A 20,970-nucleotide genomic window follows, 5' to 3' on the forward strand; every position below is an offset into this window, starting at 1 on the left:
CAGAAAAATATTGAATGACATTTTTCATGGCGAAATTAATAATATTTGGGGTTTTACGTGCCAAAACCACTTTCTGATTATGAGGCACGCCGTAGTGGAGGACTCCGGAAATTTTGACCACCTGGGGTTCTTTAACGTGCACCTAAATCTAAGCACACGGAGGTTCTCGCATTTCGCCCCCATCGAAATGCGGCCGCCGTGGCCGGGATTCGATCCTGCGACCTCGTGCTCAGCAGCCCAACACCATAGCCACGCCACTGAGCAACCACGGCGGGTTCCATGGCGAAAAACAGCAACTTGTCTCTTCCATAGCAAACATCCATGAGAGACCGCTATCGGACGAGTTTCTTTTAGGTCCTTGGCCTAATGCAACCAGCGCAGCCCTGGTAACAAGAGCCGCTGTAGCTTTTCTCCAAGCCAGTGGGCTGGACGCACGCCTTTAGAGATACCACAACTCTGTGAATTTGTATATACGCATCTCTTCCTTATACCATCATCATTCATCAGCCCTTTCCCTCCCCGTCCCTTTTCCCCAGAGTAGAGTAACAGGCCAGAGCAAGTTATAGCTCAGGCCGACCTCTCTGCCTTTCTGTAAATAAATTTCTCTCTCTCTCTAATTGGTAGTAAAATACGTTGTCTGGCGTTACCGAAAAAAATTCCCCTTCGGCGTTTTGGCCCCAAAACTCAATGCAACGAAAGTTGATGGGGCTACTATGGATGGTAGAACCCAAGACCTTTGTTGGAACGAAAATTCAATGACACCAAATTTGATGGTGCCGCCTTTGATGGTCGAACCCACGACCACTAATTGGAGGAGAACCCACCATCTTCTGCATTAATTCCGGCAAATATAATTGGGGCATTGATCTCCGAACTCACCCCGATTGGTGGAAGTCGATCCCACGAACTTCGGTGTTAATTATAAAAAATGGACAGTTAACATTCCGTTAACTAAGGCAACTCAAACCCGCGACTATGGTTAGGACTAAAATTTAATGAGACCGAAATAGTGCCACCATTGGTGGTCTAACCCGCGACCACTGGTGGCATTCAAACCCACGACCTCCGGAGAAAATTACGGCGAAGACAGACCTTGTGCTGATTTCATAGGGGGCGAGGGGGGCTGCAGACGAAGGAATAAGGCGTACGCAAAACCAAACGTGGTTTATTCCATGACGGCTCGTAGTGAAATGCAGCTCGGTGACCACATGACTGAGTTGATATAACAAGCTGTCGCGATAGTTGCGCCGCCGCTATCGCTCTAGCGGCGACGATAACAGCGCTCCTCCATTTTATTTTAGACGGTGCACTTGTGTATTTATAGAATAGTTAAAGAACGGGCTTCGTATCGCTCGGGTGGAAGGCGTTGTCTTTACGGGTAGCGCCTTTGCGGAGCTGATGTCTCTGAGGGAGGAGCGGGCGCTGCAGGGACAAACTCGACGAGCACCGGCTCTTTTGACACTGGCTGGTCACCAGTCTGGCTTTGAGGAAAGGCCAGGAACCCCTCCGTGAAGCCCGAGTTGTGTGCCGTTGGTGTCACCATAGGGCCTGCGCCAGCCAGCAGCTCGTCGAGATGTCGACGCCAGATGAACTGGCCGCGGGGTGTGGTTACGATGACTTTGTAAGAGACTGGTCCAGGCTTCTTCAGAACGGTTCCACGAAGACACTTCGTTGAGCCTCTGTATTGGCGAACTAGAACACTGTCATTAACCCAAAAACAGTCTATGTTGCTCCTACGCTGCTGCATTTGGGTGAGCTGAGTTTGAATCACCTTACCCGCTGTGGTTGCTCAGTGGCTATGGTGTTGGGCTGCTGAGCACGAGGTCGCGGGATCGAATCCCGGCCACGGCGGCCGCATTTCGATGAGGGCGGAATGCGAAAACGCCCGTGTACTTAGGTTTAGGTGCACGTTAAAGAACCTCAGGTGGTCGAAATTTCCGGAGTCCTCCACTACGGCGTGCCTCATAATCAGAAAGTGGTTTCGGCCCGTAAAACCCCATAATTTTTTTTGTGAATCACCTTCCCCTTCACTGTAGCCTTCATTACATCCAGCCTGGTGCGCAATCTTTTACCCATCAATAGGTCAGCTGGAGCTTCTCCAGTGGTAGGGTGAGGCGTATTTCGGTACGCCAATAAGAAGTTGTGAAGTGTTTCTTCGAAAGACTCACCGGGAGATGACTTGCGTAGAGCAGACTTCAACGTTTGCGCGAAATGCTGCGCCAGACCATTGGTGCTTGGGTGATAAGGGGCGCTCACGACATGTCTGGCTTCGACGTCTCGCATAAACGCATTGAAATCTTAGGACATCAGTTGTGGTCCGTTGTCGGACACCACCGTCTCCGGCACTCTGAATCTGCAGAAAAGTTCACGCAAGCAGATAAGAGTACGTTCGGACGTTGTGCTTCGCATAGGAGCACTTCTAGCCACTTCGAGTGAGTATCTACGACTCTAAATCATAGTTCCTCGGAAAGGTCCCGTGAAGTCCAAGTGAATTCGCCTCCACGGCGCGGTCGGCCATGTCCAGGGATGCAGAGGTGCCTTAAATGTATCATTCTCTTGTTCCTGGCAGGCTTGGCAACTTCGTACCTTTGTCTCTAAATCTGCATCAATTGACGGCCACCACACGTAGCTGCGAGCCAGCTCCTTGCTCCGCACAATGCCGGGATGACCTAGGTGCCGTTCGTCGAGCAGTGATTTCCTAAGAGGGGACGGAATAAAAACCGTCAGGTCATACATGAGGCACCCCTAATGCAAGCTGATCTGCAAACGTCTGTCAAAAAATGGTTTTAAGCTGGCATCTCGCAAGTGCAATGGCCAGCCTTAGCTTCTAAGCTGGAACATTTTACGCGAGCGTAATCTGTTTGGCGGACACAGGCATAGAGTCCAGACGCAAATCATAAAACGATTCCTCGCCTTCGGACATGCCGTCTTCAGAACCCTGGAGCGGAACGTTGAAAAAGAATTTGCTTTTGCCTTGTCACTGGACTTTTTGTACGCGATCAAGTACTTGTAAGTGGACAACATGGCAGCCCATCGCTGTAAGCCTGCTGCTGCAATTGGTGGAATGCCTTTTCTTGCCCCAGAATTGTTTGTAATGTCTTGTGATCCGTAATGATCGTAGAACATCTGCCATAGATATACAAATGAAACTTTTCGACATCAAAGATAATGGCCAGCGCTTCTTTTTCTAGCTGACTGTTCTTTTTTCAGCTTCAGGTAATCTGCGCGACGTATAAGATCACAGGCCGAGAGCTTCAATCTTCAGGTACATGAGAAAGTACTGCGCCCACATCGTACTGCGAAGTGTCACATGCCACTTGCAAAGTTTTACCTCGGTCGTAATGCGCCAGGATCTAGGATGCCGCCAGCATATTCTTGATTTCCTCAAACGCCCCTTGACACGATTCATCCCAGAGCCATGGCTGGTCACGACGCAGCAGTTTGTAAAGTGGATTCGCGAGAGTAAAAAATCGAGGAACAAACTTCCCGTAGTAATTTACAATGCCCAGAAGCGATTGTAGTTCGTGCTTGCATGTGGGTGCGGACGCTTTCATCAGTGCTTCTATCTTGTCTGGCGTTGTGATGACACCTGCTGCACTGATACCATGAGCCAGATACTGTAATTCCGTTTGGAAAAACGAACACTTCTCTTTCTTTAATCGAACCCCGCGCTCAGTCGATCGCCTCAGATCCGCTTCGAGGTTTGCAAAACTTCCGTTTGACGTATTGCCGATGATGAGAACGTCATCCAAATAGCAGCTGACACCTTTTATGTCTTTCAACATTGTGTCCATAATTCTTTGGAAAATGCAAGGTACCTAAGAAACCCCGAACGGCAGCCTGTTTACGAAAAAAATGTCCTTTATGAGTATTTATTGTTAATACATTCCTGACGACTCCGACATTGCTACCTGCTGATAGGCTCAATTTAGGTCAATCTTAGAAAGGTATTGGCCCCCTGAGAGCGCTGTGAACAACTCGACGATTCTCGGAAGCGGATGCTGATCAGTTTCAAGACAAGGATTTAGGGTGGTCTTATAATCACCGCACGGTTATGCTACCGTCCTTCTTTACTACTGGCACAACAGGCGTGGCGTAGTCACTTGTCACGACTGGTGAAATGATTCCCGTGTTTTCCAACTTCTTAACTCAGCCTCGACTGTCGGTTGCAATGCAAAGGGCACACTTCCTGCCTTCGTAAATTTTGGCTTAACTTCTTTCAGGGACAATTTTGCTCTTCTGTTATTTTCCCCAGTTGGTCATGAATCAAACTCTGGTACCTGTCTAGAAGAGCGCGCAGTCGGGATCATGCAGAATCATTTCGCCTGGGAATAGCGTTGAGCTCGAACATACGGCTACAGTCGAGTCGGATGGATTGCAACCATTGTCGACCTAGCAGAGAGCCTATTCACTCGTAATGTAAAAAGGCAGCTGGGCCCTCTGCTCTCCGCACTGCACGGCTACGTGAGCAACTCTGACAGGCTGGATGATGTCACCATCGAACGTCCGCAGCTTCAGCGTCGTTGGCATCACCTTGATTAAGGGAAACATTTGACGAAACTGGTCCAAAGGCATTACGGACACAGTAGCCCCAGTATCCAGCTCTTTTTCAAGGGTACGTCATGTGCGTGCATTGAAATTTTTATCGGCTTCAGACCAGGGGAAAGAATTCCCTTCACGCGAACAGAAGCTTGAACGGGACTCAACATATTCATCGCGTTTCGACGCGCTCCCTTCCTCGCTGTCTCCTTGTTAGCTTGGTACACGCATTGAATTTGCCCTTTCTTATCACATTTGAAACAGATGGCTGCACCGTGCTGGCACAGTCTGCTTGCATGCTTCGCAGACCCGTAGCGGTAGCAATTTCCCTGCGTCATATCAGTTTCCACAACCACTCCGACTTTGTGAACGTCTGATACGCTTGATTGCGAAACGTGTGTTTCTGCCACGCTCTTCGCCGCTTTCATGGCTAGCGCTCGTTCTACGACTTTCTGCAAAGTTAGCTTGTTATCCTCCGTGATAACACGCACTGTATATCTTCTCGCCACAGACTGCAGACAAAAAACGGTCCACAATGACTGATCTAGGACGGATTCAAATTCGCATATCTGTGCCAATTTCCGCAACTGCGCAACATATTCCGAAATTGATTTAGTTTCAAGTTGCGCGCTTCCGTGAAATTTTGCAAGTTCGCTAATTACCGACGGCTTCGGTGACAAATGGTCACCAAGAAGTTTCTTTAAAAACTCGAAACCTTTATCTGTCGGCAATTCAGGCACGATCAACGACTTGAGAAGACTACGTCTTTGGGACTATGAGACTCAAGAAAACGTGTACCTTGTCGTGCTCGGGGATACGGTTGACCTGAAAAAACGACGACAAGCGTTCCTTGTACGATGGTCAGTCGCTTGAAGACTCGTCAAAGCGCTCGATGTGTCCCAGTCAACCCATGATTGCGTCACTGCACTGCCACTGCCGGACCTTCCGTTGCCATGTCAGCTTGCTGCAGAATTGGTCGGAATCCCATCTTCGTCGCCAGGGTGGTGTTTTCATAGGGGGGGGGGGGACCGCAGACAAAGGAAGCAGGCGTAAGCAAAACCAAACGTGGTTTATTTCATGACGGCTCGTAGTGGAATGCAGCTCGTTGGCCACATGACTGGGTTGATATAACAAGATGTCGCGATAGTCGCGCCGCCGCTATCGCTCTAGCGGCGATGATAACACAACACACTTATTTACATTTAAGTAACTAAGGCACTGCCATGCAAGACCTTCGTTGGGTTTTAAATTCATTGTCACAAATGCTGATGGTGCCATCATTGACGGTCTAAACCACGACCTTTGATGTTGAGGTGAAATTACTTAAGCCACAGTTAATTAACATCTGCTTAATCAAGGCACTAAAACCCAGGAGATTTGGAGGGAAAAAAGAAGTAATCAGAAGAAACAAGGCATTCGAATTAGCATGTCAAGTTGTGTAAAGAACGTCTCCTAAGCGCGCAGGTTTTCGCTTTCGATGCACCCCATGTAGCTGCTGCATTGGCATTAAACTAGGTTTTCAGCTTCCACATGTAAATAAATGTTCTTTTCATAATGCACCTGGAACGGCAGTGTTTTCGCTACCACTTTTACAGAGCATATTTAAGGACTAGTGCTAGTTTCAGAATCGTCCAATGAGGATGCATATTGTAAAATTTATTCGTTCATTTCTGGCATAAATCAGGTCTGATAATATAATAAGTTTAAAGATAATGTTTGTAATTATTTAACCATGCATTATATTTCCCAGGCAAAACATTGTCCGCCGCTTTGTGCTCATTGAGTAAATTATGCTACACAGGGTGTTTCAGATATGTAGAGTGAAACATTCATTAATCCTCGCGCGAGTTACAAGAATTCAAGCAGCCTAGTACTGTCCTCTACCGTCTTGAGCAACTCAATGTATTTTTTTAACGTTGAATTAACCACTTTTTAAGTGTTGATTTAAGCGCGAACACTTTAATAATAATATTTGGGGTTTTACGTGCCAAAACCACTTTCTGATTATGAGGCACGCCGTAGTGGAGGACTCCGGAAATTTTGACCACCTGGGGTTCTTTAACGTGCACCTAAATCTAAGCACACGGGTGTTTTCGCATTTCGCCCCCATCGAAATGCGGCCGCCGTGGCCGGGATTCGATCCCGCGACCTCGTGCTCAGCAGCCCAACACCATAGCCACTGAGCAACCACGGCGGGTCACGAAAACTTTAATCTAATACTTCTATAGTTTATTGAGAAATACGCAAGATATTTCGCACTGTGATAGCTGCGGTGGTTTTGATTCTTAGGGATGCAAATAAAGCACGACATACTTGTTAAAGCATGGCTACGCGCTTACGGCAAACCACATTAGTTCCCTCGAACATGCTATCGATGAAGGATTAACGCTACACCATGACCAAAAGCATGCATAGGTCATAAGAAAACATTTATAGCCGAGGCCCACAACGCTAATATCCAATACGTCGCTCTCCAATGCCAAAACTTCCTGTCCCTTGACGATGCATCAAAAAATGCAAGGCATTATTTATCGCATATCTCATCGCCTTGCTTCAAACGACAGCTAGGCAAAACTGGAACGAAGACCATTGCATTCGACCCATCTTCGTTGTTCAAGGCCTCCTCGTGTATTCGGTTTGCGTGCTCCATTAATCATTCGTACGTGGCATGTTTGAGTGAACCAATATCTAGGTGTCAAAGTGCGTAGCCACGTGGTAACTTTATATATCTAGCGCGCTTTTCTTGCGGCCCAGAAAAATTAAAGCCACCACAGCTATCATCACGGACATAAATTATTTGAATATGTTTCAATAGGCTCTAGAACTTCCAGATTGATGATTTTGCTTTTAAATCAATGCATTAAAGTTCGTTATTTATTGCTGGTCATCAACTACCTAAGCTGACAACAGAACTACTTTTAGATGTTCAAAAGGACAACGAGCAATATTAAATGACGAAGGGTGTTTAGCTGGGCTTGTTGGAGCGGTCGTGTTTCATTTCTTGTTTCAGCTGTCCTCCCGCAGTTCAGCGAAAAGCAATATTAAAGGCCAGCTGCAACGAAATTTCATTCGGGCTAAATTGACTATAAATACCGAGCGTATACTGTGAAATTAATCTTTGCAAATCTGCAGAGCTGGTAGTTGCCTAATTTTCTTATTAGCAGCCATGAACAGCAGGTTGCCACTATCCCTCAAGAGAAAAGTGTATAACAGCTGTGTCTTACCAGTACTTACCTATGGCGCAGAAACCGGGAGGCTTACGAAAAGGGTTCTACTTAAATTGAGGACAACGCAACCAGCTATGGAAAGAAGAATGATGGGTGTAACCTTAAGGGATAAGAAGAAATCAGATTGGGTGAGGGAACAAACACGAGTTAATGACATCTTAGTTGAAATCTAGAAAGAGAGATGGGGCATGGGCAGGGCACGTAATGAGGAGAGAAGATAACCGTTGGTCATTAAGGGTTAGGAATGGATTCTAAGGAAAGGGAAGCGTAGCAGGGGGCGGCAGAAGGCGGACGGATGAGATCAAGAAAGTTGCAGGGACAACATGGCCACAATTAGCCCATGGCCCGGGTAGTTGGAGAAGTATGGGAGAGGCCTCTGCCCTGCAGCGGGCGTAGCGAGGCTGATGATTGTGATAAAGACGACGCCTGCACCTGGCGGCAAAGCGGTAGCGATGCAGATAAGGCGAATATTAAAGAACCGTACGCAATTGTTTATTTCTTAATTGCATCATGTTGCGCCTAGCCAGTCCAACGCATTGCTCGCTCATCATTCGCGAGTTGACGGGCGTCTCCGCGTGCGTTCTCCCTGTTGCGCTCGGCATTTCAACCGCCGATGCGCTGCATGGCCGTCGGGGGCTCAAATAACGTACTCGAAAATGAGGCATGGCTGTACAGTACACAACGCTTAGTGGAAGAAGGCCGAAGGCATTTTCGTGGTACCGGATTCCAGATCGAAAGAATGCACCACGGCGCAGCCGGCAAGTGCGACGTGAACTTGCCAACGCGCATTAAGCCTGTAAACTGCAGTTGGCAAGGCTGCACAAGCTACATTTAATGAACGCCGCCACTTACGCATCAAGATCTGATTGGGAAACTCTTTCTCTGGCTGACTATAAGTACTATGTGCCACGATGGCGCACGAGAACGAAAGGTAACGCTTAAAGGTAAGTTGTCTTCAAAGGTCGAGCCATCATTTCTGGTAGTGCATCATCTTCAAGACATTTTGTACGTCTCTACATCGGACGTGTCGACGTAGGCGAAATAAACCCTTTCTGACACAGCGCCGGAAACAAGAAGGAACCACATGCTGCATTTTTCACGAACGAGAACGCGACGATTCGGCCATGGCGTAGATTCAGCGGCAAGCCATGCAGGAATGCAATGTCGTCAAAGCGAAACATCACGGCAGCAGTACGGCCTGTCTCGCCGTCAGTGTACGCACACTTAGAATCGGGCCCCTCTAGCCTGGCCATGCCAAGTTTCACCTACTTATCATTCTTTAGTACAGATGGCGGTAGTTTTCTCACCGGTCGACAAGTCCGGCACTTCGCGCGGGCCAGGCAGCGGCCTGTGACGTCAGATGCGCCAAGCCGGAGACGCTAAGACCGCTAAACTTTTATGCAGCGGTTCAAACGTGACCTGCAGCAGCGCGGCGATCTGTTGTTGCGGAAGCGCTAGCGTATAAGTGCGCGGCAAGCGAATGCTTCTTTTTTTTTTGTCGAAGGCGCAAATGCAACGCGCGCGCTTCAGAGAACCAACAGTATGCTGCTGGTCAGTCATACTAGCGCGCGATGCACCATTTTCCATCTCCTCCGGCCTGCGATGGAACATGTTCGATTCCCGCGCCAGCCGCACTAGAGTGTACAGCGTCCAATTTTCGCCGAATTAGCGTAACGGCGCCACGATTGAATCGCGTCCGCGTTAAGCGGGACTATACAGCAGTTTTAACCTGGCCACGCCAATGCACTCTTCTTCGAGTGGAGGTGGAACGCATCGCGACCCCGCTGTTGACCATAGAGAAGTAGATAGAGAAAACAGGCTGGACTCGGAGAATAAGTCAAATAGAAATAACACGTTGGGCGCGCAAAACTGTTGTCACCGCGCACGAAGCAGCTAACTAAGTATAGCAACTCTGTGGCTAGCAGACATGCGGGATCTGTTCTCTGATACACCGGAACGGAATACATGTAAGGAAAGCCATAGCCTCTTTTCAAGGAGGTCTAGGCAATACAGATAGCTCAGACACTGGTTCTCCGCATTGTTCAGTTTACGTCACTTCCACCGAACCGTAACGGCAGCGCTTTCTTTCTTCAATTTCGGCAGGAGAAACACCTATATTTACGACCATTTTTGTGACACATTGACCTGTTTTCAAGCGCAAGGTTTCGCACAGAGGCTACTCCATGCCTAAGTTGTCCAAAACTGGGCACTTTACGCGGTCGAAAATTTCGTTACAGTTGGCCTTAAAGTTGGTTGCATTGTTGTACCTAGCACGAAGATTTTAGAATGTTTGACCCGAATCAGCTGGAACAGCCTGGGTATAACAAAAAAATTTTACAATTTCTGTTGAAGTTAAAAAACCGCCTGCTATAGTAAGAATTATCAGCAGAGTCACTTATGGCACCCCGTACCTGGGTCTCAAGAACAGCGAGAGAGACAAATTGAACACCCTAATACGAAAGACCTACAAGCTGGCACTGGGGCTACCACCGACGACGTCGACGGAGAAGCTACTCAGCCTCGGCATCCACAATACTTGGGAGGAACTAGTAGAGGCCCACAAGACGAGCCAGATAGAGCGACTCAAGCTCACCAGCACGGGTAGGGACACACTAATAAGACTGGGCTACCCAGTCGAATATGAGTCCACAAAACAGCGGGTTCCCCTATCCCTGAGGGAGAAAATCACGGTGGCCAACATCCCGAGAAACATGCACCCTGAATACCACAGAGAAAGGAGGCGAGCGAGAGTAAAAGCTCTACTGTAAGGCCTACGAAGGACCAAAACAAGAAGAAGTCCGATACACCGACGCGGCAAAGTACAAGAACAGAGCGGCCCACGCTATCAGCGTGATCAACGTTCAAGGACAAGAGGTAGTAGCGACCTCGGTAAGCACTCCAGACATCGACTGCGCGGAAGAAACGGCGATAGCCTTGGCGGCCACTACGGGACAGCGAGAGGAAGATCTAATCACAATTATCACCGACTCACAAACAGCATGTAGAAATTACCAAAAGGGCCGCATTTCCAAACAAGCCCTGAGCATCCTTGAAATACAAGACAATTTTCCTGAAGTGTACATTGTCTGGGCCCCGGGACACGAGTCCCTGGCGGGTAATGTAGCGGCTAATGCCGCTGCCCGAGATCACATTCTCCGGGCTATCCCACCAGGTGCACGAGCACCGGTAGACCAACAAGATAGCGTCCCGAAAAGATACGCCGATATCCTGAGCCACTACAGACTGGGTAGAAGGATGTATCCACCCCCGCATCCCCAGCTCACAAGAGAAGAGGCGGTGATCTTCCGAAGACTACAGACCGGCACATTCCCGCACGGCACCCTGCTACACGCCATGTATCCTACGAGCTATACTCACAAATGCGCCTTCTGCTCTATGCTCAACACCCTCTACCACATGGCATGGAAATGTCAACAAAACCCATCGACACCGCCCATCACCGGACCAACCGTCGAGCAGTGGGAGGCACAGCTGACAAGCTCGACCTCTGAAGACCAGCATCGCCTGGTGAGCAGGGCCAAGCTATCAGCTCAGGCCCATGGCATCCTGGACTAGGGACGCCGCCCACCTCGGACGATTTTACCGTCGGCTCATTTCAACTAATAAAGTTTATTCCTCCTTTCGGAATGTACGGAGACAGGTTAAGCTAGAAACAATCATATTGATTGGATACTATAATCTGCTGGTATCTTGTATCGGTATCTCAAATAAATACCATTGTAGTATCTCGTAAATTTTTCATGATACAATTTCTAAGTTTCTTTCCACGGCCCTCCGTAGCTCATAGTTTATTGGAAAGAGCATTGCACACCTGTGTTGATGGAATGCGGTTCAAAATCAAGCGTCCGACACACTTCATTCCTTGGATATGTGAGAATGGGCATTCGCCGCTATTCAATACCTTGGTGTGTGTTTCAGTAAACTTTATAAACTTTCACTAAATCATAAAATTCTTGACGAACAAAACAAACTGTATTACGAAGTGTTTAGCAAAAAATACGAATTGGAAGTGTCATACTTTTACATGTTACTCCTAAATGTTACCCAAAATTCTCATTTGAAAACGATTCCTTAGCAGGAGGGTCAGTTCTAAAGTAGGCAACATCCATCGATAAACGAGCATACTTATCGATTCTTTTCAGTATTACTTAAGTAACTGCATGTGAAACGATGTAGTTTACATTTAGGTCCGGGCTTGATTAGGAACTTTATGGCGCTGCGAGAACCGACTGGCTCAGCTCAGATGCTGTATCTTAGGTTGTGAACATGGCAGCGAAAGATCGTCATAAGGTAATGGATCATACTCACCTTGATCGTCTCCTGCTTCTCCAGTGGATGGGTTCGCTACACTTTGGTCCTGTCCTGCGACAAAGGAAATTTACCAGTTGGTTAGTTGGTTAGTTGGGGTTTAATGGCACAAAGGGAACTAAGGCCATGCTGCGCCAGTCACAAGACAAAAGGAAACGAAAGGTTAAAGCAGGCAAACCTGCATTATATTATAGTTCGCGTAAATAACCAGGTGTCTCTAAAGAGTGGAATAGGTTAGTAAATGGCACTAGTGGGTCATCTGCCAGTAATAGGGCAGGGTGTAAAGGCGTATTTAAATTATATAGGTCGTGTAAAAGCTTCCGTCGCTGTGTTTCAAACTGTGGACATGTTATAATGATATTTATTACTGTAAGAGGTTGATTGCATTTTTCGCAAATCGGCGGGTTTTCTTTACGGAGGAGAAAGTTGTGTGTTAAATGTGTGTGTCCGATCCGAAGTCGACACAGGATAACCTCATAGAACCGTTGCTGGTGAGTGCACGACTTCCACTCACCAATTACGGGTTTAATAAGATGTAGCTTGTTGCTTAAGCAATGGTCCCATGTCTGTTGCCATTTGGCCGTCAAGGCCTTCCTGATCGCCGTGATACTATCCCGATATGGAAGCGCCGTGTTTGTTATGTATTTGCGCGCTGCCATTGATGCACACCTATCCGCTGCTTCATTTACCGGTATACCGACATGGCTTGGTACCCAGCAAAACCTAATTGACCGGCCGTATTTGTTTAATGTTACCATGTTTAAAATGTCCCCTATCAGGGGTTCACGTTCGGATTTCGCGTGTAGAGCCTTCAGAGTGCTTAATGAATCAGTGTATATTGCTGTTTTCGTGTTTGTCAGCGATGCTCTTTTTAACCACAGTCCATATTGTGTATACTTCGGCTGTGTAGACAGAGGCATGTTGTGGTAATCGAATACTTGTTTCCCATTTTTCCGTTACGGCCCCCACACCCACGTGATCTTTTGTTTTCGAGCCATCAGTGTAATCAGTGCATCTTATTTCGATATTTGTCCTGAAGTGCACGGAATTCTTGTATAATGTGTTCGTGTGGGATGTCTCTTTTCTTTAGATGTGTTAACGTCCAATCACATAAGTGTGTGAAATCGTACCACGGGGCCAACCGTTGTGGTTTCTTGGCATCCTGGAGGACTTCGTGGGGAATGTCATAGTCCCGACAGTATTGCTCATACCGCAGGACAAGTGGCCTAATCGTGTTCGGTTTATTTGTGTAGTGTAAGTGTGTGTTGCATTGTGTGAGGATGTTATAGCATACGTGTTGTGGTGAAGACTGAATTCTGAGTACGTAGGAAAAAGTGAGGAATGCTCTGCGCTGCTGTAAGGAGGGTTCATTACACTCGACGTATAAACTTGGGATAGGTGAAGTTCGGTAGGCACCACTTGCCAGTCGCAGTGCAAGGTTATGTACCGGATCAAGTCGTTGGATGTAGGACTGTCTGGCTGAGCCGTAAACCACGGAGCCGTAGTCTAAAAGGCTACGCACAAGAGACCGGTAAACACGTAAAAGGCACGTTCGGTCGGAACCCCAGTGCTTATGAGACAACATTTTAAGGATATTTAGAGCTGTACTTGCTTCAATCTTTAGTGCTTTTATGTGAGTTAGGAAGTTAAGTTTGGTGTCAAAGGTTACTCCTAAAAACTTATGGTCTTGCTTCACCGGCAGTATGGTGTCATTCAGTTTTAGGACTGGATCGCTGTGTAGCCCTCGTTTCTGAGAGAAAAAAACAGTAACTGTTTTTTGTGTGGAGAAACGGAAACCATTTTGTTGGCCCATTGTGTAAGTTTGTTTATTGTCATTTGAAGCTGCCTTTCACAGGTTGTCAAATTTGAAGCACGGCAAGCCACTTGGAGATCGTCTACGTAAACAGAGTGCATAAGAGACGACGGTATAATCTTATTAACTGAATTCATCTTTACTATAAACTGCGTCGTGCTGAGAACACAGCCTTGCGCAACGCCATTTTCCTGCGTAAATGTATTAGAATGAACTGTACCCAGACGTACCTGAAATGTTCTATTAGACATGAAATCAGTTAGGCAATTCAGCATTTTACCACGGATGCCGAGGTCAGCCAGGTCTCTTAAAATTCCATATCTCCATGTGGTATCATAGGCTTTTTCTGAATCGAAGAAAACTGCATGACAGTGTTGTTTGTGTAAAATGCATGTCGAATTTCATGTTCAAGACGGACAAGATGGTCAGTAGTTGAACAACCCTTTTTATATCCACACTGGTGACGGTCTATGAGGTTTCTTCATTCTAAAATAAATGAGAGTCTGATATTGATAATGCTTTCCTATGATTTTGCCAAGCAGCTCGTGAGGGCAATGGGTCTGTAGCTGCTTGCGGATGTTGGGGATTTACCGGCTTTTAGAAATGGAACTACTATGGCTTTTTTCCACTCTTCGGGCATTGTACCTGATTCCCAGATTATGTTGAAAAACTTAAGGAGAGCTTCTACAGATGCCTGGGATTGATGAGCCAGCATGGCGTAGTGAATACGGTCGTGTCCTGGCGCTGTGTTTTTCCCTGCAGAAAGGACTCTGTTTATTTCTTGTTGTGTGAGGGGGGAATTGTACGGTTCGTTTAATGCCCCAGTAGTCGGCAGCCTCTGTTTTTCAGCAGACTGTTTGTACTGTAAGAATTCTTTTGTATAATTTGCTGAACTGGATACATCACGGAAATGTTCGCCAATTATATCTGCCTGTTCTTGTATTGTTGTCTGTGTGTCTGGACTTGTAAGTAACAGTTCCCACATGCGTTTAGACGTGACTGAACTGTTTATGGACGATACGTATTTCTTCCACGATGATTTTTCTGCCTGCCTTCTGATTAATCGTGCCTTGGCTTTGGCCTGTTTAAAGCATAAAAGGTTAGTATATGTGGGGTGTCTTCGTAACATACCCCAGGCCCTATTTTGAAGCTTCTTTGTTTCTGTGCACTCAGGAGTTCACCGAGGGAAATGTTTTTTCCGCACAAGGTTGGACGTTTGAGGTATTGATTTTTCTGCCGCTGAAATTAAAACCGCAGTGGAGTTCTCATTAATTTCATTTACGCTGAGTTCATTTAAAAGGACTTCTTTGGTGTTGCATATTTCAGAAAAAGAGGCCAGTCGGCAAGATGTGTTTTCCAGCGGCGTGGATTAGAGTTTATGGTAGGTAATGGCGATGTTAGCTTGATAAATGCCGGCAAATGATCACTTCCATATGAAGTGTCCAAGACTTCCCACTTAAAATCGGTAAAAACAGACGGTGAGCAGAAGGCTAAATCTAGACAGCTAAATTTGCGTGAGCTTGGTGAGAAATATGTTGGTGAACCCGAGTTTAAAAGACATATGCTGTTAGACAAAATAAAATCTTCGATTACCTGCCCTCTTTGGTCTGTTCTATCGCTGCCCCAGAGGCTACAATGGGCATTAAAATCTCCTACTAGAATAAAAGGCTCCGGCAACTGGTGTAATAGATTTTCCAGTTGTCTAGTAGTAAAGTGAGTATGGGGTGGGATGTAGAGTAAACAGATGGTGATGGTTTTATGTGATAGAACGGTGACGGCAACAGCCTCGAAAGAAGTACTCAGCTGAACATTTCGTGTAGGGGTGCCGCCCTGAACGACTATGGCGACTCCTCCTGACAAACGGCTAGAGTGTTCGCGGTCCCTTCGGACAACGGTGAAACCTATGAGAATGTTACTATTTTTGGGCCAAGATTCGTTTCCTGAAGACACACTGCAATTGGCGAAAAAGTGTTGATAATGTCTTTGATGTCACCTATATTGTGTATAAGACCTCTGCAATTCCAGTGTACAATGAAAGCCATGGTTGTAAAATGAAAAATGCACTGATGTTGGGAAACCTAAATGTTAAAGGCGACATGCGGTATGAGACAGTACACGTTTAATGGGCGGTAACCGTTCAGGTTGCCTGTCCCGTTTTCTGTATAGTTATAAGGACTTTGTCCTTTTTGGAGCGCTCAGATGAGCGCTGTTCTTTTGGCGTGAATGACGCAGGGGTTTTCGGATCCACCTCCATCCCCTTTTCCGAGGCGCTGGACGATCGAGAGCCAGGCGCTGAGACGCGCGTCTCGGGCCGTGGAGTACGGTTCAACTTCGGGCCCTGCGGCACTGTGGTCTGCTGGGCCGTCTTCGTTGCTGATGGAGCAGCACTGGCTGCAGCCACCAAGGGGGCGGTTGGGGTGTCTACAGGGGTACCGGACGTGGACCCTGTAGATTCCTGAGGCCGGTGCGACGCTGCCCCCTGCCGCGTCACACTGGCACAGCTTGTTTGAGGTAAGTGCCCTAGTCTTTTCCTCGCTTCGTAGAATGAAATATTTTCCTTTACTGTGATTGCAATTATTTCTTTTTCTCTTTTCCAGCAAGGGCAGCTCCGCGAGTAAGCAGGATGATCGCCCTTGCAATTGACACATTGTGCGGGAGCATTGCAGTTGTCAGATGCATGGTCGTTGGCACTGCACTTCGCGCATGTTTCCTTTCCTCTGCATGATTGAGATGCATGCCCGCACCTCTGGCACTTGAAACACCTCCTTGGGTTGGGTATGTACGGCCTGACGTTGATTTTCAGATATCCTGCGTCGAGAGAACTAGGGACAGTGCTACTGCCAAACGTCACAATCACATGTTTCATCGGGATCTGTTGGTCATTTCGTCGTAGTGTTATTCTGTGAACCTTAATTACGTTTTGCTCCTGAAATCCTTCGAGTAGCTCTTCGTCGCTGAGGTTCAAGAAGTCTTCTTCAGATATAACTCCCCTGCTAGTGTTGACTGAGCGGTGTGGAGAGATTGTTACTTTGATGTCACCGATATTGGTGAGTTCGGCGAGCTTTTCTAGTTGACTTTTCTTGGTCAGTTCAAGGAGGAGGTCTCCGCTAGCCATCTTTGAGGCCTTGTAACCCGATTCAATTGTGTTTGCTAGGCATTTCGATACTGTGAATGGTGACAGTTTGCTAAAGGTGGTGTTGCCTTCACTATGAAGAACATGGTATTTCGGAAATGTGTCTTCGCTTGGTTTTAAAAAGAACTGGAAAGTTGCTTCGGTGCGACCTCTTTTCAGAGACCAATCTGAAAGTCGCGGGAACGCTTCTGCCATTGGATGGTTTCAAAATTCGGCGGCGGTGGTAGCCACCCACCACGGAGCCCAACAAAGGGACGCTAGAGGTTCCAAGAAACCTGCAGACGCCAGCTATACAGCGCCACTATAACCTAACGTATATACCCAAGGTTTAATATATTACACACGGTTAACCCTCGCCGCCAGGAAATAGGGAAGTAATAAGAAGTGAAGATAAGACAGGAAAGATGGGAAAGTGGGAGAAAAAGACGAAGATTGGAGAGGAGGACAGGAAAAGGCGACTGCCGATTTCCTCCATGTTGGTCAGTCTGGAGGTGCCGTCTATGTGAAGAAGAGGCCAAAGAGGTGTGTTGCCTCCGCCGGGGGGCCTTAAAGGTCCAGACCCCAGCATCGGCTCAACCTCCAGGATCCCCCTTTCCCCAGACACGGTTAAGCCGCGCACGGCTATACGCGGGAGGGTCCAACCCTCGTGTGCTCGGGTACGTGGTGCCGCAACACACCAAACGCCTACCCATGCAGACGCCCCTGCGCGGAAATTTACCAGTGTTCTTAAAGTTATGAAATGGAATAGTAACCAAGTTGAATACTATGGAGAATGGATTAAGGAGAACACATTATATATAGAGGGAATATTTAATGGCAGAAAGGTGGAGAGGTCAGCCTGAGTGAAATGCCTCTAGCCTGCTACTCCACGCTGGGGAAGGGGTTTGGGGAATGACAGAGATAGGATGTGAAGAGGAAGGAAGGTGGTGGTATGGTGGATATGATGAGGGCTGCACAGCACAATGTTTCTGTGTAATGCGTACGCGTACACTTCACAGCACAGCACAGTCATCTTCGCGGGCAGAGGTATCAGTTACTGCAGCGTAGCGAAGAGACTGTCTATAGCGTTCATAATTTTTGCCGCTGTTAGTGCCGCGGGCGTATTTAAATCGGAGAGTAGCAGCTGGAGGGCGGCGATTATTTGTCACAGCATGGATTTGATGACAGAGTCCGATGGCGATATCTGAGTGCACTGTCCTTGCTCGCGCTGACAGTCTGAGGCCCGTGAGCGCGGCGGTAAGCGTGGCCATACATTCGGTTCCGGGCTTACGCGGCTCGCTTGAAGCAATGGTTTATCTATCGATGCCGATTCAATTACCTTCTGCTGGACCTGCGGAATTGGAGCCAGGAAGCTCACGTCTGGACCTACAGCTTGTCCACGCCGATGACACGTTCGTCTCCTTCGGTGTTGCACTGCCGCTGCCGCCTCCTTGTGGGACATACTTGTCTTGCACATTTGTTTAGGTATTTTTTCTCCTTTTTCTGTTTAGGACAATCCTTGGAATTGGCATCGTGGGGTCCATTGCAATTCGAGCACTTCGTTTGTCTTACTGTGCATGAAGATACGTCATGGCTGCCGGCACAGCGGAGGCATGCCGCCTGGCCTGTGCAGACAGCGCTGACATGTCCTAGCTTTAGGCACTTGTGACATTGCAATAGTCGGGGGACATAAGGACGCACCGGGTGTCTCACGTAGCCCACCTTGACATGATCAGATAGCATGTCCCCCTCGAAAAACAGCTTGACGCTCGTCGAGCGACCGAAGGGGTGAAAATTGATGACCTTCACTGTTGAAGACAAAAGCCTTTGTAGCTCTTCGTCGCTGATGTCAATGACGACATCGGAGATAACACCTGCCCTAGTGCTACCACTGTGCACGATGAACGACTGGACTTCTATGTGTCCTGGTATGTGAACGGTTTTCAATTTTTCTAGGGCGGCCTGCGTCGCTACTTCTACTGTGACTACATTTTTCTTGGTGTTGAAGCGCACTTCGTTAATTCCTTTTGAAGCCACATTACCAAGGTAGGTGCTAAGAATCTGTCCGTGCACAGAATTTAAATTCTTAGAGACATCGAGCGGCACAAAAGCAATCCTGTAAGTCGGAGTACGCGGTCCATTGGGGCCCTGTTCCCTCACGTGTTTGGTTATGTACATTATATAAGTCACTGTTGTAGTATCTCTATCAAACGGGCTTGAATGCTTGCATCTAATCACATTATGGCGTTATGCAGCGTGGCAACCGAAGTGAAAAACAAAACATGTACGTGTTTAATATTAAGAGACCTCTTTGTAGCCCTCAAGCGTGGGGGAGGGGGAGGAAAGAGTCGAATATTTAAATGCTGAGAGCTGGACTGCTTACCACATTCACTGTCGGGCACGCATTGTCTGCCTATTCTTCTGAACAAAGCAGCTTAGCACGCACGACTTACATCAGTTTCTTTTTAAACTACCGCTTGTCCTTATGCTGCTGATATTTTAATGACTACTCTCTTTGATACGCCATAATACACGTCATAAAATTACGACCGCACCCAGCTTTGCATTACTGCAGGTGACGTAAACATCACTAGAATTGGAGCATTACATTAATACAGCGTGTCGCCGTTGCCAAAATGCCTGACGTATGGGTGCGTACTGTAGCTGGGTTCCCGCATCGTGCTCGGCGAACACTTTGCGATTTGGTGGCGCAGTTGTGAAGCCCTTATTTGCCGTGCATCTGCACAGCACAAGAAAAAAGTTGCAGGGAATTTTAAGACGAATGCCTCCTTGGTCGAATAAGCCATTTTCCGGCGTTACCTGAAAATTCATCGCCCGGTGTTATGACACCGAAGTTTAATGGCACCAAAATTCATGGTGCGAGCATTGACGGTCCGAGAAACGACCATTGGTGCCATAGGCAGGAGAGTTTTCATATCTTTGGGGGGGGGGGAGGGAGCTGGGGCCAGACCAGCTTCCCAACCCCATTATATATATATATATACATATATATATATATATATATATATATATATATATATATATATATATATATATATGTGTATATATATATATATATATATATATATATATATATATATATGCACTTGAAGATACTTTGTGTGACCTCACAGAATTGAGCGTTGAAGTGACGGCATTATGAGTATATACAAGACGTCATAGTAGGATACAGTTCAATTTCACAGCCTGAGTTCTCTCGGTGGTGCAATCTTCCTTCGCATAATTGTCGCATACTTGGCTATCACTAATACTGCTTCGCCTTTCCGGCGAAACTGCTGCCTTTCTCTCTCTCTCTTTATTTTTCTGTGACACCGAGCATAAGCGCTGTTGCGCATCACTTCCATTGATTATGATTTCGAGTGCATCCGGCTTCGCCTCATTCCGGTTACTGAGTGAATTATGCAATGTTCCCCAACTGTCATGCACTAAGACTTAAAAAACAACAGTTGCGTTACTCGAAGAAAACCTAGTGCATGTAGCTTCCAGTACAGTGGAGTAGCCACCAGCAATACTTTCGTTACAGAAATTTGATTCGGTAATTGCAAGTAATTATCTAACTCGAGAAGTACTGTCCCAAATTTCAATGTATAACTCAGGCATTTGGAGGCACCGAAAATGACACCTACTGACACGCACTAATTGCGTGCACTTTTTTCCGACTGGCAAAAAAACATCATGAAGTATGAGAAATATCACTTGAGTGCGCTCTCACCAGCATGATAAAGCAGCGCCCTGAAATAAGCTGATCAAAAGCAACTCTATTGTCTGTTGTGAACCCTCAGATACAGTGCATCACCTTGATAATTGTGCGGGAGGCGCACCCACAGTATGTTTCTTGGCTTCGCAGCTAATCCTTCCTCTCATTTGTACGTTACACTTATTATTCTTCTTGGAAAGTGCTTTGTTCACATTGATAGCAAAAGCTCTTG

General features: G+C 47.0%; 1 protein-coding gene across 3 annotated transcripts in view; it reads right to left on the reverse strand.

The window, feature by feature from the left end:
- The window catches only part of LOC142591027 (uncharacterized), a 102,495-nt gene that overhangs the window by 49,659 nt on the left and 31,866 nt on the right, over positions 1-20,970 (reverse strand). For all 3 annotated transcript variants that reach the window (XM_075703403.1, XM_075703402.1, XM_075703404.1), the window contains exon 5: positions 12,096-12,149. In XM_075703403.1, coding sequence (XP_075559518.1) covers positions 12,096-12,149 — 54 coding nt within the window. The remainder of the gene's footprint in view (positions 1-12,095; positions 12,150-20,970) is intronic.

This window comes from Dermacentor variabilis, chromosome 8 (genome assembly GCF_050947875.1).
Source record: "Dermacentor variabilis isolate Ectoservices chromosome 8, ASM5094787v1, whole genome shotgun sequence".
Lineage (NCBI taxonomy): Eukaryota > Metazoa > Arthropoda > Arachnida > Ixodida > Ixodidae > Dermacentor > Dermacentor variabilis.